This window comes from Trachemys scripta, chromosome 2 (genome assembly GCF_013100865.1).
Source record: "Trachemys scripta elegans isolate TJP31775 chromosome 2, CAS_Tse_1.0, whole genome shotgun sequence".
Taxonomy (NCBI): Eukaryota; Metazoa; Chordata; order Testudines; family Emydidae; genus Trachemys; species Trachemys scripta.
Window position 1 is genome coordinate 209,264,520 of NC_048299.1, and position 16,320 is coordinate 209,280,839.

Consider the following 16,320-nt stretch of genomic DNA (forward strand, 5'->3'; position numbering starts at 1 on the left):
TTTCATCATCTCATCTGTCTAATAAGGATCCCGCTGAAGAATTGTCCTGACCTACTGTTTAAGCAGCAGTCTCGCTGGAGTCTCAGTATCCCCTTCCACAATGGTCAGATCTTTAATCCTCCCTCTCTGTCTTGGATATATTAACATATCTATGCTTACACTTGGATGCACAAATAGATGCCCATACGGCAACTGAAACTAATTAGGATTAAACTGACTACAGTTCTTTGGTTCATTTCCCTGCAGCCTCCAATGTCAGTCGCTATTCGGCAGCTCAGTTGAGAGAGTCCTGTTGTAGGTACAATTTACAGATGTTAATTCAGGCACATAAGGCCTGATCCAAAGCCTACTGAAGTCAATGGAAAGCCATGATCCAATTCCACTAAAATCAATGTGAATCTTTCCACTGATTTCAATGGCAGAAGATTGGGCCCTGTATTACCAGACCTATGGATATTTGTATAGAGGTTATTACAGCAACCTATGTACTATCCTCTTTATCATACGGTACAAACACACATATACACATATTTCCATAAAAAAGAGTTGGCCTGATTCTGCTCTCACTTATGCCAGAGTAAAGCCCTGATTCAGTAAGAAAAGCCAATGGTGAAATTCCCATTGACTTCAGTGGATCCAAAATTTCTCCCATGTGACTAACTTTAAGCATGTGAGTGATCCCACTGGGCATGTACTTAAGGACCTACCTGAACCAGGGTCTATATCAGGAGCAAAGAAGTCAAAGAAGTGACCCGTGCAAAATTAGTAAAAGGCACACCAAAATAAAGTTAAGTATGTGCTTAAGTGCTCTGCTGAATCAGAGCCCAATTATTCAGCACCTTGAAGGATCAAGCCTCTAGCATACCACAGTGTTTAATGGGAATATTACTCTTAAATTTTCTTAAAAATTACAGTTTAGTTGTAGTCTGAAAGGTAACTTTGCAAAAAAAGTCATTATGGGGTTCCATCTTTATTGTCTCTGTGGCTTCCAGAAAGAATCTGCTTGGTTTATAGGTGGAAATCTATTTTCTTTTACTAACTGAGACTCCTGAAAATCCAACATGAAAGTCAAACTGGACTCCTTCTAGTTCATGCATTAGCAACAATACAGCTTTTGCATTTGGAACTCAGTAAATAATTTTGTTCCTTCTGCATGAGCCAGAATAAAATCCAGTTCCCTCTCCCATAGCTATATTGGCTCTGCAGTGCTGAAAAGAGTGAAAACTTATTTTAGGCAGTATAGTAAATAGATATGACTCAGAATACATTCAAGGGACATCTCTGTTAAGTAAGATGGTACCATTTTTATGTAGTTACTTTTAAAAGCAAAACAACCATATGTTAAGCTTTCTGATATTTACTTTTCCTACTTGGTGAGAATTTAAGAAATGTGAGTAGGTCAAATCCCAAAGTAGTTGTGTGCTATAATTCTCAAGTAGTACATTAGAGACAAAGGTGTTGTTTTAAGTAAGGAAGAAAGTTATCAGGTGAATTTTTAGTGTGTGTGTGTGATCTTCCCAATTTCTTCTATGCTTACCAAGCAGATGTCTATGTCACTGTGCTGTTTACTTCTCAGTGATTAAAAACTTTAGTGTACATAGGGAGTAAAGTACATAGTTCTTAAAGACCCATGAATCCTTTTTGAATAACCTTTTATCATTTTTTTGAAGTTCTAATCTATTAAGGTTATTATTGCTCCCAGGAAACCAATAGTGAACTTTGACAATCCTACAAATATTTCTTTTCATCCATTTATTTTACTGTTCAGTAATTTTTAGATATTACTTTTCAAATTCATAATTCTAGAAAATGTTGCCATATTTTTTTTCTTAAAAATAACATTTTTACTGAAAGTTAAGACTATCAGAGATCATAGTTTTAGCAAATAATACATAGCAGACAGCAAAAGCTTGTCTGGATAGGTGTATAAGTTTGTCTTTGTTTATTTCTTTCATTTCACTAGGTAAAACAGTACTTCTTACTCAATAGACCAGTGCTTTGTATGTATTCTGAGTCATATTTAGTCAGTAAAGTAAGTAGATACGTTTTCACTCTTGTCAGAACTTCAGTGTAGCTAAGAGAGAGGGATCTGAATTTTTAAAGGCATGTGCGGATTAGTACAATCTGATGGAACAATGAGGTGATTTTAAGATCATCAAAACACAACAATGGATCTTGAATTAATATTATCAATTCTGTGCTCTGCAATCCAGTCCCAAATATGAAAATACACAAAATGCATTCTGTATCCTAGTTTGTTTTGGTACTTCAATATTTTAACACTTCATGGAAGGTTGTATGTATGTTTGTAAAATTAGATTTAAAATGTTTTAGACCTACCACTTGTGATGCTCAAAACAAAACAGAAGCTAGTTACAACACTGTTTCTAAACATATGTTAAAGTTGAGAAGGTGACAGCGTGTTATTCACCTTTTAAAGTTAATAAAAGGATGTCTGGAATATTATCAACAATACCCAGATCTATTCCAAATAAAAAATATGATTTTCATAGTCTCTCTTAGCCAATTAAACTGCCATTTAGGAGCCAATTTAAGTCTGTTAAGTACAATCCTTTATGTACTTTCCTGCTTAAAGGAAAAGACCACTTCCAGCAGCAGGAGTATCAGATTCTTACAGCATCCATGACACTTGTAAGCATTCAGTGGTCAGAACACCACTACATATCCTTCAAATGATATGGACCAGTGAAGCTGGAAGGTATCTTCACTGAACCAAACAGCCTGGTATCTCAGCAATCCACCAGGACATGAGCCCCAGCATGCCCCAGGGTGGTGTGCAGAATCTAGACTGAAACAGGTAGTGGATTTTGCATTTTGAAAGTCAACTGTTCTGAATGTTGAAATCTAAGGATATTTACCAGAAATACTTTTTGCTGCAAATGTTTGTATTCATTTTTGATTCCAGTATCTAGCAATAGGAATTATTTAGATACTTTGGTGATGGGTGTAAACAAAATCCTAAAACAGACAAACAGAGATAATAAAGGAAGGCACTTATAGTATTTCTAAAGCTAAATCATCTGGGTACATATTAAAATTAGAGTTTCAAAAAATATTCTGCATTAACAGTAAAATATCATGTAATTTAAAATATTAATATTATACCACTCTCTCCTATTAATACCAGGTATTAATAATAGCCCACTTAATATCAGTAATAGTTATAATGCAGAGCAAAATCTTCTAAACATGCACTGATTTTTGTAATACTGTGTCTCCATGTTTGCTTTATATCATTCCATTTTTTGAACAAAATGAAGTACATGCCTATTGTAAGAGAAGAAAAATTAAACCCTTCAAATATCCTTTTAATTTAGTTTCCATTTACTAACTACTCATTAAACTATATGGTATGCTTTCACCTCCTGACACTAACCTCACATTGTCAATCTTCTACATCACGATTCATTACCTCATTAATACGAAAATAACTGAGATGTCATAGATATAAACATTATGAAGTCACAAGTTTTGATGCATAATATGTAATTTATCTGAACGTCAATAATATCAGAACAAGTATGACTACAATTCTTTTTACAAAAATCAATTAATGGGATTTAAGTATATGTATTATAGTTTAAAATGTATTGTATTGAAGATGCATCCTCTTTTTTAAAGAGAGAAAATTGCAGGGAAATGGCCTATAATAATTACAAGAACTTCTCAAGTCATGAATCTTTACATGCACGGTCAAATCTAACACTTACACTTTAATGCTATGGATTAGGCATCATATCTTATGGAGTTGTGCTGATTACCACAATAGGAAGATGGGAAGCTGACAAGATACTAACTCCTAATGCAAACAGCCCAGGGAGCTCATAATAGGATTTAAAACTGATGCTAGTAAACCATGCCTGTTTCCCATACAGTCTTCTTCCCACATTATATTTTAAGAGGCAGCAACTAAATTGTAATCCTGTTTGCAATACACACCTCTAAAAACAGTTTTGTAAATGGATAGCTACGCATATACCAAACTATACGGGGCTGTAGTATCTGGAAAACAGCATAGTATCTTTTCCCCTTTGCTGTATTTCCAACCACCCAGCACTGACATGGTGTGCAGTGGGAAATTACCCCTCCCTCTCTACCCTAGTCAGTTTCCCGTTAAAGGTGTCGTAGCTTCATAAATTAATGGAGAGATTTTAAAAGACAGAAGCTTTTGCTCTCAGATATTAGACAGATCAGCATCAACTTCGGCATCAGCAACTTCTCTGATCACTGAGAAAAGGGGAGGGAACAAAAAAAGTTTGTTTGGCAGGGCTGGGGGGAAAGGGTAGCACTGCAATCCTTCATTTCCATCTTTGTCTGATTTGTACTGAACAAGATGACACTGAAGAGATATGAAACTTTATTATCAAAAGTCCTTTCCCGGAGACGAAGGTAGGTTAAAATATTACAAAGAGGTACAGTTAGCTAGGGCTATAGCAAAACCTTCTAGAAACGTTAGTTGCACAGCACAATCATTCCATATCAAACTGACCGCACAGATCATAGCTAATGGATCAACAACACTACCCACGTTTTTGCTCCTTTAGGGTATAATACACTTGGTATTTCTCTGATGCGACTGTGCGTTTTATATCTGATACCTGTGGCTGTGTCTGCCCCCCGCCCCCAGCTCAGTGTGTGGGTGGGCGAGAGGGGGCTCCCTCCTCCCCTCTGCACGCTCCTCACCCCAGCTCTCTTCCTTTGTTGGATCTTTTCACTGAACTCAACTTTTACCCCTCCAGCCATTTATTGAAAATCACTAAGTTTGTGACTGAGTCACCCCCACCCCTCCCACTTGCCAGCCACTGTCCTCCATTCAGCTTCCCCCTTACCTGCTGGCCAGGCTCTGCCTGCAGTGCTGCCTGAAGGGCATCAGGTGGTAGTTCATGGCGTCCAGCAGCAGCTTCTGGCAGACGGGGTCGGTGCGCATGAAATCCACCGACTGGACCCGCTCCACCAGCTCCGGGGCCGGAATGAGGGCGAAGCGGAGGCGCTTCATGAGGTCCGGGGCGTATTGCATGCGGGTCTCCCGGTCGTGCTCCAGCCAGAGCACGGACATTTGGAAGAGCGCCAGCTCCGATTCCACAGGGGGAGGCAGCGAGTCGAGCAGGGCGCGCATCTCCTCGAAGTTGAGCAGCAGCACGTCCTCCACCAGGTACTTGTTGGCCAGCTTCTTGGTCTCCTCCAGGCCGTGCAGGGCGGCGATCTTGCACACCTGCTTGTAGTTCTGCACGGAGATCTGGTCGTTGAGGAACTGCACGCACAGCTTGGTGACCTGCGGGATGTGCAGGATCTTGCTGACCGACAGCACCTCCTCCACCGTGTCCAGGGACAGGGTCACGTTGGCCGTGTACAGGTACTCCAGCACCAGGCGCAGCCCGATGGACGAGCAGCCTTGCAACACCAGGTTGTTGATGGCTCTGGGGCTGGCCAGCAGCTTGTCCTCTGGGGAGGAAGAAGGGGTGCCGGGCTCCTCCTGCTGCTGCTCCTTGGGGGGCCCCCCCAGGCCCAGTCCGTCCTGGGCGCCCGGCCCCAGAGCCAGGGGTTGGGGGTTGCCGCCACCGCCGCTGCTGGAGAAGAGGGATCGGAAGTACTGGGAACAGGAGGCCAGCACGGCCTTGTGGCAGTGGAACTGCTGGCCCTGGGCCGTCAGGGTCACGTCGCAGAAGAGCTGCTTCCTCCACAGCAGGTTGAGGCCATGCAGCAGGTTGTCGCTGTGGCTGGGGTCGAAGGTGGAGGTCCTGTCCCCGGATCTGGACATGGCGAGCAGCCTCAACGCACCTGCCTTTAAACCCTCCTCCAACCTGGGCAAAGGGGGCAGGGGGAGGGAAGGGGACAACAATAAACACAGAGCTTTACAGCAGGCCTGGAGCACTCATCATTGCTAGATGTGCATGTTTGCAACGAAAGAGTCTCTCCACTCAGCCGCCCCCTTCCCAGAGCAACGGCCCTAAAGCCATGCACAGCAGCAGCAAGCTGGCGCCGGGTGCACCTGGGGGCTGGAGGCTGCACAAGCTCCTGGGGCCAGTGCCTGGCGCGGGGGCTTTGTCCTCCATGCACAGGGCTTGTGTAACGAGGGAGCAGAAGGAAGCAGAGGGGCAGGGAGAAGCGCGGCTTGGAACCCCCCCCCCCCAGTTTGCAAATCGGGCTTGTTTCCAGGGGAGGAGCGAGGAGTTGGGGGCTGGTTTCAAATGTGAAAACTCTGCGATGCCCCGAGAAACTAGCGATACCCTGAGAAAAAACACAACCTCCCCCTCCCCCCCGTCAGCCCAGCCTCGGCGGCTCCCTGCCCAGCCTGTTGCTCTCCCTCCCCTCTGCTGCTCGCGGCTCTACAGCGCCGGGCTCCGCTTGGCCCCGCTGCAGCCCGCGCGCGTTTGTGTGGCCCCCCGGGGGAGGGGGGCGCCGCGCGCTGCCCCGCGCTCCCGCCGCTCCACTTGCGCGCTTGGCAGGAGTTGGCAGCCTGGCGCTGGGCAGGCGGAGGAGGAAGCCCCCGGGATTGGGGGGGGGGGGGGGGAAACCGGGGCTTGTCCTGCCCTCTGGTTTCTTCGGCTCTGGGCAGGAGGCGCCGCCGCTTTTAACTCCGCGAACTGTGGGAAGTTCGAGTTGGGGGGAGCCCGGGGGGAGCCGCTGGCATCTGCCCTGCTGCCTCCCGCCACTCCCGGAGACCCCCCGCCGCGCCGGGAGGCGCCGCCTGGGGCCGGGGCTCCAGGCGCCGCGTGGGACCCTATACGGCACCTTCGCGGGTTGGAAAGAAGGGGACCGGGGCTGGCCACATCCCGCCTCCGAGAGAGCTGAGCCCGCCACTGCTCTTCCCCCTCCTCGGCGGGACCCTCCCGGGCCCGGCTCCTTCCATTGCACCGCGGCCGCTCACTCCTCACGAGCACTTGCTTTCCTTCTATTTTCCTTATTTACTGGGGGGGGGGGGCGAGGAGGTCTCCCGCGCCACTTTCCCTGCCCCGCTCCGGCTGAACCCCACCACCCCCCACTTTGCCTTTCCAGCATGGGTTTAAGAAATCTCCACGAGCCTCTCCCTTTAAGTGGACCCGGTCAATTCTCCCCCGCCCCCCCACCACACACACACACTCTCCTCCTCCTCCTTCTCCCTCCCCTTCTTTCTTCCTCGTTTGCCCATTTCTTGCAATTGGAGTTTATTCTCCAAAGGCGTTTGTTACACACCTCTCCCCCCCTCCCCGCCAGCACACACACAAATACACCCCGCTCCTCCCCAACAACAAACAAACCAGAAGACACAAGAAAATACACACAGACGGCTAGACACAAGGCCAGAAACTTACCTGCTCCACAACCAGCGGCCAAAGTAAAGGTTCACTTAAGCTCCCCCCCAAAAAAAATCAATTGTCCTTCCTTTTTAAAGGTTTGATCGCTCCTTCCAAAAAAAAAACCAACCTTCTGGTTCCCAACTCGGAGCAGTCACTCTTTACAATTTATTTTGTCGTACATCATTTGATCACCATGAATTAGCAACAGCAAGAAAATGTAGGAGAGGGAGAAGGAGAGAGAGAGAGAAAGAGAGAGAGAGAGCGCAGAGCTTTCTGCAAGAGAAGAAGAAGAAAAAATGTACGTGTGACAAATTATGCTACCAAGAAACAACACATCATTATCCTTGGGCCTGGGGCTCAGTGAGTCGTAACGAGAGTAATAGGAAATCCACGGTTGGGGAGAGAAACGGTCGTGCATGGCCAGTGGAGAGAGACCATACAGGGGGATGGATGCTGGAGAGACTCGCAAAATTATGGCTCAAGGCTATTGTAAAAATTGTCGAGCGTAAATGACTGCGATTTCAAACATCTTTGGAAGAAAGAAGGGGAAAAAGCTAGCCCCCCCCCCCTGCCCCCCTCCCTCTCTCCCTCTCTCTCTATAAAGAACCGTCAAGTTTTAGTGCGCATTGCTAATTAGTCAATTTCTCTCTGCCTTCACAGGCTGGCGACTTTGCTGCTGAGCTGAAACTGCTAATTTCTGTGACCAGCTTTTTTCTTAGCTGTGATCTGGATGAATGAGTAGCTGTCTCACAGAGATGACAAAAATAAACTCTAATCCCCCCCAAAATTTCCACTACATCTTTCTCATGCATAGATTTATGATCTTCAAGCGCCCTGTGCAATATGCAAACTTTTTGTGTGTGTGTCTGTGTATATACTGTTCTATTCAGGTTGCACTATATTTGTATTCTGCCTTCCCCCTGGATGGGAGGAAATAACGTCTGATCTTAATACACAATATATTGTCACTTCTTTTCTCCCCCAACGTTGCATTTATGTTATTGGTTTGACAGGTTACATCGTCCGTCCTTGCATGTGTGATGGGGCTGGGGGTGAGGTAGATAGGAGACGAGGAAAGTGAGGCTAGTGAATGGTATTAGTGGTAAATCGTTCCCTTTTACATTTGTTCCCCTGCACTATTCAAGATTTATGATCTTGTTTGAAGGCATATTTTCTCTATCGTTTTGTGTGGTTAGACAACCGTCTCTGAACTTCACTGTCAGCTCTTCAACAGATAAGGGTTCAGAAGTCACATTTTTTTTATTGGAAGATTAGCATATTGTCAGATTTGTCTTTCGGTTTGGAGACTTTGCAATGCAGAAACCTGAATCAAATGGCAGGAAAGCAGCTGCTATTTCACAAACATAACCTTTCAACTTTCTGCCAGATCTGATGCCTTAGGAACGTGCACAGCTCATGGTTTTTTGACTCCTTTGTAGAATTAACAATCGGAGGGAGTTCTCTTTTAGGCATTTTGGCTTTTTTCTTACACCAAGGGGCATTTTGGTAGAGGACATGTTCTTCACACTTTATCTCATGATATACTGCACCCTCACATTTATAGCTCTGTTCTTCTGTTGTCAAGTCTCCATTCAAGAGGTGTGTGCATGCAGGAAGGTATGTCCTTGAATGAAATGTACATGAAAGGAGACTGAAGAGCACTTACAGAAAGTTTTAGCTGGTGTGAAATCCATAAGCACCACTCTTTCCAGCTAATAACAGGACTCTTCTCATTAAAATAAACACTAATGGTGTTTCCTTGAAAGGCAGCCCTCATTGTCTTTCTCCTTAACTTGCAAAAAGATACCAAGCTGGAAGTCAGATTTCTCAGGATGTGGACAGTCTCATCTTGAAATGCTGGAGCTGAAAGAAGCTGAACTGTAACTTCCAGGACAGTTCTCACTTTAACTTGCTTTTTTGGTGACCCAAAATAAAAATCTACTGTGCCATATCTTTTCATTTTTTTCCTATCTAAAAGCTCCCTCGTTTTAGAGCAAGAATCTCCTTCCTCCTTCGTACAGTGCTGCCTTCCCTGGATGTAAAGTGTCACTAAATTGTGTTAGATGGGAAGAGCAATTTTTATATCATCTTTATGCTGTTAAACTTTGCTATATTACTGCTGTAATGGCAGTAAATAATCCCAGTAGGTTTTTGTATAGTTCTTCATTAAATGATGTGTCACATACTCTTACACGCTATACGTTGCAAAAAGATGTCTTTGAAGGTTTTGACTGACCCAGCCAACATCTTACAGATTTCTAGCACTAACACATTGAAATGCTTTGCTCAGTGGAAAACACCATGGTTTGTTGTTTTGTTTTTCACTTTGCTACCCAAACCAATATCAAAATGAAGCTTAATCTTATTTCCATAAATGAGCTTTGGCCATTTACGCATTATAAATGTGTAACCTTCTCTCATGCTGTCTGAAGTGGCTCACAAATTGGTTGGATGTTCTGTAATTAGATATCACCAACCCAGTAACAAATGTGAACTCTTAAACCACTATAACAGTCTTAAACCCCACTATAACAGAATGGAGTCACAGATAGTCCCCTTGGGTATTCCTGTCTATCTTGCTACCCAGGCAAGATAGACTATGTGATAGATGGTCACTTTACACCAAAAATCACAACAATATTCAGGTTACTTCCAGTCCCAAAGGACGGGTCACTTACCTGAGGCCATTTGTACTCAGATTTCAAACCAAAGACAATGTCTGTAGCCAGTCCTGTAATAAACTAACTAAAGATTGATTAACTAGGAAAAAGAAATGAGAGTTTTTTGCAAGGTTAAAACAGGAAACATATACATACAAATGTAGATTTAGATTTAAAAAGGTAATATAATCATCTGTAATAAGCAGCTTTGTATATCCTTTAGGATACACAACATGGGGATCTCTTGCTTATGTTTAGGAATCTTTGCCCCAGTTTCTCCTTGTCAAGAATTTTTATTCCCTTCACCACAGAATCCAAACTGATGGGATGAGTTCATGCGCAGGCCTCTTCTTCCTGGAGAGAGTGAGGAATGCAGTCAACAAGGTTTCTGTCTTTTGATGCAATACAATGCCTCATTTGCCTTCAGTGGTCCAGCTTGTATGCAGGACAAGCACTTTCCCTTAATTAATGCTTCTTTTCCTGTTTGGTGAGTTACACAATTAAAGAGGTTTACAATGCAAACACTCAATATAACTTTATACCATGCAATGCAGCTATTGTAAGTAGAATTAATACATGAAGCATCCTACTAGATTTCCATAAAATCTAAACACTGAACATATTCTTAGAACACGAATATCTATTTTTAACTATACTAGCCCACAGAAAATTCAGACAGATTTCCAGCTATGCATTTGTCAGTGTTCAGTGAACCCATGGCATGAACTGGCACCTGGTCTGCCAGCGTCATACCTTCAGCAATCAAAGTCTTTGCAAGAGAAAAAACTGAGTTAAACCAAATTGGGGAAAATTTTCAAAAGTCCAGGGGATTTAGGCTCCTAAATGGTGTAGGAGTTTTTAAAGTTATTGTTTGTCTCTTTGGGCAAGACTGCCTCCTCCCATGGAAAATCCTGCACAAGGCAGCAGAGGGAGGAAACTCTGATTCTTGTGGGGTTTCTCCTAAATCTTGAATGAGCCAAACTGCTGACTTGTCTCAAAAAGGGAGGAGGGGGTGTTCTTCTTACCCACTGGAATGAGCAGGGGAGTGGCCATCCAGAACTTACAGATCTCCTGAGAACATCACAGATTTCAGAGAATTTACTGAGGGTCACGCTCATCTACATGCAGGCTCTGAGCTTCCACACTAGCTCCTGAGCCCTCTTGCCAACAACTGGGGAACGCCCCAACCCCACAGGGGAGTTGCACACAATGGAGGGCTCTGCCTCAGGCTGTTAACTTTTCAGCAGATTTGCTGCTGGCTGCTGAAGGGAGGTTAATACATGTTAGCCACCAACCTCTGTTCCTCCATTTCACCTCATTCCTCACACGTGGGTTCTTGAATCCATGGAGGATCCTCTGACAATCTTGTGAAAGGGAAGATCTTGCTGCAGATGCAGCTGAACCCTGCGTCACCACCACCATCACTTCCCATCAACTGTATGGGAAGGAGGAAATAGATCTTCATGAGCATTAACATGACAAAATAGGGCCCTGTCTTTAACTCCCAATTAACAATAAACTCAGTAACTGACCAGGGTAAATATTTTCAATACAAATTCATTTAAAAATTATTATGGTTTTTAAAATTCCCTGTATATTCTATATTCAATTTGTGGTCAGGTTTTTTGAATTTTTACATATTTTGTTGCTGTAGTAGACTCATGCTGTGATAGACACCATCATACAGATCAGAAATCAGCAGGTGCTCTTTGCACAGGACCTTAATAAAGAACAAAGGTGAGTATCAATCTGAAAAATCTTTTTGTTGTAAAAGCTGGTGGTGGTAACTGAATTTTAGCTTACTTCATTGTTCGATGTTGTAGCCTGATTTAGGGTGTGTTAATAATATTAATTTAATTTCTCAATTTAATGTTTATTTTATTTTATTTTATTTAATTAATTAACCATACTAATAGTAATTAATTATTAATATTAATAGTATGGGTCTTAGGCTCGCCAATCTGTTTGATCAGAAGATAAAAGTTCTTGTCCCGAATCAGGCTCGACAGAATTTACAAAGTATCCTCGGGGGTATGACAGGAGGCTCACACTGAGACAGATATAGTCGTAAAGACTTTTTTATTAAAATCAATGAAATAGTAAGTAAATGGTAAACTACCCAGAGTTACAAAGTTACAATTGCATTACTGCTATTCAAAAGATACATATGATAATATAGTATTATATGCAGCAAAGCTTTGGTTAATATACTCACACCCTTCCTTGATAACCTGGTGGTAAGAGACACAGGACCAGCCTTGCAGTTCAGGCTTCTCAATTGTTGAGTGAGGGATGCAGTGCTTAGAGGAAACTAATGCTAAGAATGATCAAATCTAATTTAGGGTTTACTTGACTAACTTAAACTTAAAATCAAAACCTAATAAACTAAGAATAAAACGTAGGGAAACCGAGCTTAGCCTAGTTCCCTTGAAACTTAAAGTTTAAGAAGAACAAGTACAGCCTACTAATAGTAGCGGTCATCATAGATAGAATAGATAGAGAGAGTGGAGGAAGTAAGTGAGAATAAGTAAGAATACTCTAGCGAGGTGGGTCACCTCTTTTATAGGGCAAAAGTGCCGGAAATCCTTCCTCCTATGCCCAAATTTCATTCCTCACACACAAAATGTTAGGGTATGCTTACTCCATAGGCTAGTATGTATGTGCGTATTGATGACATGTACATACACACATAAGTTTCCTTATGGTGTACCTGTTAAGTCTCTGGATACAAATTGAAAACTCCCCTATGCCATTCTTCATTGTCTATCGGTCTAGATAAAAGGTCCTCGACATATGTGTAGATACTTATCTATTTAGGTAACAAGCTATAAGTCAACTTTACTTTTCTGGGTAAAAGGTCTTAATATAGATATGCTAACTTTGCCTTAGCTTAACATACAGGATATGGCCTGTAGGTCTTTTGCATTACAGCCAAACTTACTTTAATATAAATCTATAAACCTATTACAATAAACCAAATACTTAAACTATAAGGAAAAAAATATATATATGCAAGCAAGCAGGTTAATCCTATAGGCTACAATGTACAGAACTTGCCTTTGTGTGATTGATCCGGCTTGCTGAGCACAATCAGCAACTTGCATCTCTGCCACTATTGCTTTGAAAATGGCAGGACAGACATGACTAGTTGGTAGCGCTCAGAAGTATCAACCCCATGTAGATGTGATTTCTCATTATCGGAAACTAAAATTCACCCCCTCCAATCTTAAATAAACAGACAAGATATATCAGTTCTTCAGGGCAGGGATAGTGTCATATCGTATGTTTGGACAGCATCTAGCACAACAGCATGGAAGGTGTGTTCTTAGTAATATTACCACTTATTCCAGATAACTTTATATAATACACCACTTCATGCATTTTTACATGTGAGTTAAATTGTAACTGTGAAAATATATCTGGTATGACACTCCTCACCTGTCTATCTGTATAGACATATTTTTATATGTCTATACACAGACAAACCTTGTTAATCCACTTTCAAATAATGGCACCTTAAAAAATGTATGGAAGGAAGAATTGTTGTTCAGTGGTTAGATCAGGGGACTGGCAGTTAGGATATCTGGATTCTATTCTTGACACTGACTCATTGCCTGACCAAAGGTGAATCATTTAATTTTTAGCAGCTCTATGCTCAGTGTACTCATGTTTAAAATAGATATAATAATACTCTACAGCATTTTACAGGGGTATTATAAGGCTTAGTTAATTAATGTTTGTCAAGTGCTTTGAGATCCTCCAGGAAAAGGTGCTAAACATTATAAATACATATTTAAGTAGCAAAGTATTGTTACTATAACTGAATATATACAGAGCAGAAATTTATTGATACCATATTACAAAGAATCATGATATCATCAAGTACTCAGTCATGTATTTCTGTGTCTCCAAAGCTCGAATTGAAGTCCAGGGGAGCTGTGGGTGCACCAAAAGGACCGTTTTTGACCCTAAAAGCAGTGAATTGCACAAAAGTCAACCACAGTTTTCTCCCCACTAGCCTTTAGAGCAAGTCAGACAAAAATTAGTCACTCACGTGAGATTACACTGATGTGCAATCAAGATGGAGCAAATAAAGTGTTTTAAGAGAATAAAGCTTTTAGAAAACCAATAGTTTTTGAAAAAAAATTAGATTTATTGCATCTAAAAGAATTGTCACAAATAGTTTTTGGGGCAGAACTCAGAACTGTTATAAGCTTGGGGAAATTACAGTCAAAAGGCAAGGTAGGCTAAGCAAGTCCTTTTGTACAGAGCCATGCTGTAACTAAAACCCTCTAACCATTGCTCCTTTACATGTTGTGTACCAGATGACTGGGAGCTCATACACTCAGGTACATAATATAAGTTTTAGTAATTGCGTCTGCACTATGGCCCCATTTCAGGGAAACATGACTGTGCTTAAGTCTCTTTCTGTTCTGAAAAACATTTAAGTACATGCCTAACTTTAAGCACATTCTTAAGCGCTTTCCTCAATAAGGCTTCTTTCTTGAACTGGAGCCTGTATGTGCATTTACCCAGGACTGATTAAAACTTGCACTGGGCTCATTGTAAAACTGGAGAAGGGATTCTTTAGTGGTATGTGGCAGACAGTCTCTTAATTGGTTGTCCCAAAGTCCCGCCAGGAATCCAGGACATATCCCCAGAATATTACAATGTTCTTTCTCAATTGCTTCATTTCCTTATGCAACTTCATGGTAGGCCAGTGCTTATGATGCATGATGAAGGAGGTGCTTGTAGACCAAGGGTAGGCTCTAGAAGTTGTGGAAACAGCTGGATTGCAGTAGTTGTACTTGGAGTGAGTCTTCCTATTTGGATAGTATTTATTTCTTAGATTTAAAGTGGTTCTCAGTCTATTGATCACAACCCCCCAGGGGAATGCTAATAGTAATTTGTGAGGGGATTGCAAACCTGTTTCCATTCCTTATCTCCCAACCTCCACTGACAATGATTTTCAGAGTCAGATGGCAGGAACACCACATAAACAATTGTACCACTTCCCTCAGTGCCTCATTTGAATTACCTGGCCCCTCCTCTGAGATCTAGCAGAGAATTGGTTGACTGCTGATTGACTTTTGCGGATATCATGATATAAAATAAAATGTAGCGTTAACTTTGACCACTAAGATATTTATTATTAACACAGTGATGGGGGCATAAGTTAAACATAAGCATAAAAAACAAAATAAAGAAAATGCAAGTTAAGGCTTATACTCTATTCTTAATTTGTCATATAATTACATGGTCAGCATACTCACCTGACTGCCTTTCCACAGGGCTGTGTTTAAATAGCACAACCTCATTCCATTGGCGGAGGGAGGAGCTCTGTTGACTGAGATTATATATCATTACTTTCCCAGCAGTCTTGAAGCACTGTTAGGCTATGTCTTTATTGCCAATGCTTGTTGAGGTCAACACTATAACCTCACCTGCAGTTCACCTTGACTAGCTATAGTGAGGTAAAAACTACCTGGGCCTTGTCTCCACTAGGATTTTACAGTGAGATTGGCAACTTGAGTTAGCCATTTCACTTCAAAAATGCACCTTTTTGTCAATGAAGACATAGTCTTAGTCAATGGCGTACTGAATGAAGGGAGAACATGAGTGGGAGGAGGAAAATAAGTCACTAGTTTATTAAGGTTTTTGTGCCGCTCTCAGAAATGTGGGGGATTAACAAGGAAATTAGCTTTTTTTGTCCTGGTGGAGCATTCCACTTTAGGTAGAATGTTCTGTCTTAAAAAAACATTAGATAGAGAAACAAAATTGCATGGGGGACTGGATGTTTTATGTGATTGATGGTGGATACAGAGCCTTTCAAGCTAGGTGGCTGGTTCAAATCTGGCCCAAGTCAGTAGAGACTAAAAGCAATTACAGTCTGATAGCTGACGGAGGCCTATGTGAGATGAATTGGTTGTCGAAGTCCAGTTTCTAGTTCACGTAACAGAAAACACGATCACATTTGGCACTAAGTGACATCGTGTTGGAGTATAAATAGAGAGTCCAAGATCTGATTTGGCATGGAGATTCTACTACCCTCTCATCTTTAGAAGGTGTCCTGCCAGATCTTTGCAATGGTTCCTCACAGGATTCAGTGGGGAATGGAGAATATTTTATACGGCCCTGCTTGTATTATACCACTGGATACACTTTAGTCTTCAGCATTGCCATCAATCTGGCATCATTCATAAGCAATGAATTCAGCTAAAAATGAGAACAAAAGCAAACAAAAATGTAAATATTTTAGAATGTAAATTCTGAAAAACATAGATGGTGTACAATAAAATGATACATGCTGTCAGGGCTCTCGCTAATAGTACCAGCGTGTCATCTCATTTTTGATTTGGCTG

General features: G+C 42.1%; 1 protein-coding gene across 1 annotated transcript in view; it reads right to left on the minus strand.

The window, feature by feature from the left end:
• The window catches only part of KLHL14 (kelch like family member 14), a 79,259-nt gene extending 73,480 nt beyond the window's left edge, over nt 1-5,779 (minus strand). The window contains exon 1 of the mRNA XM_034762843.1: nt 4,851-5,779. Coding sequence (XP_034618734.1) covers nt 4,851-5,779 — 929 coding nt within the window. The remainder of the gene's footprint in view (nt 1-4,850) is intronic.
• Between the last annotated feature and the right edge of the window lie 10,541 nt (nt 5,780-16,320).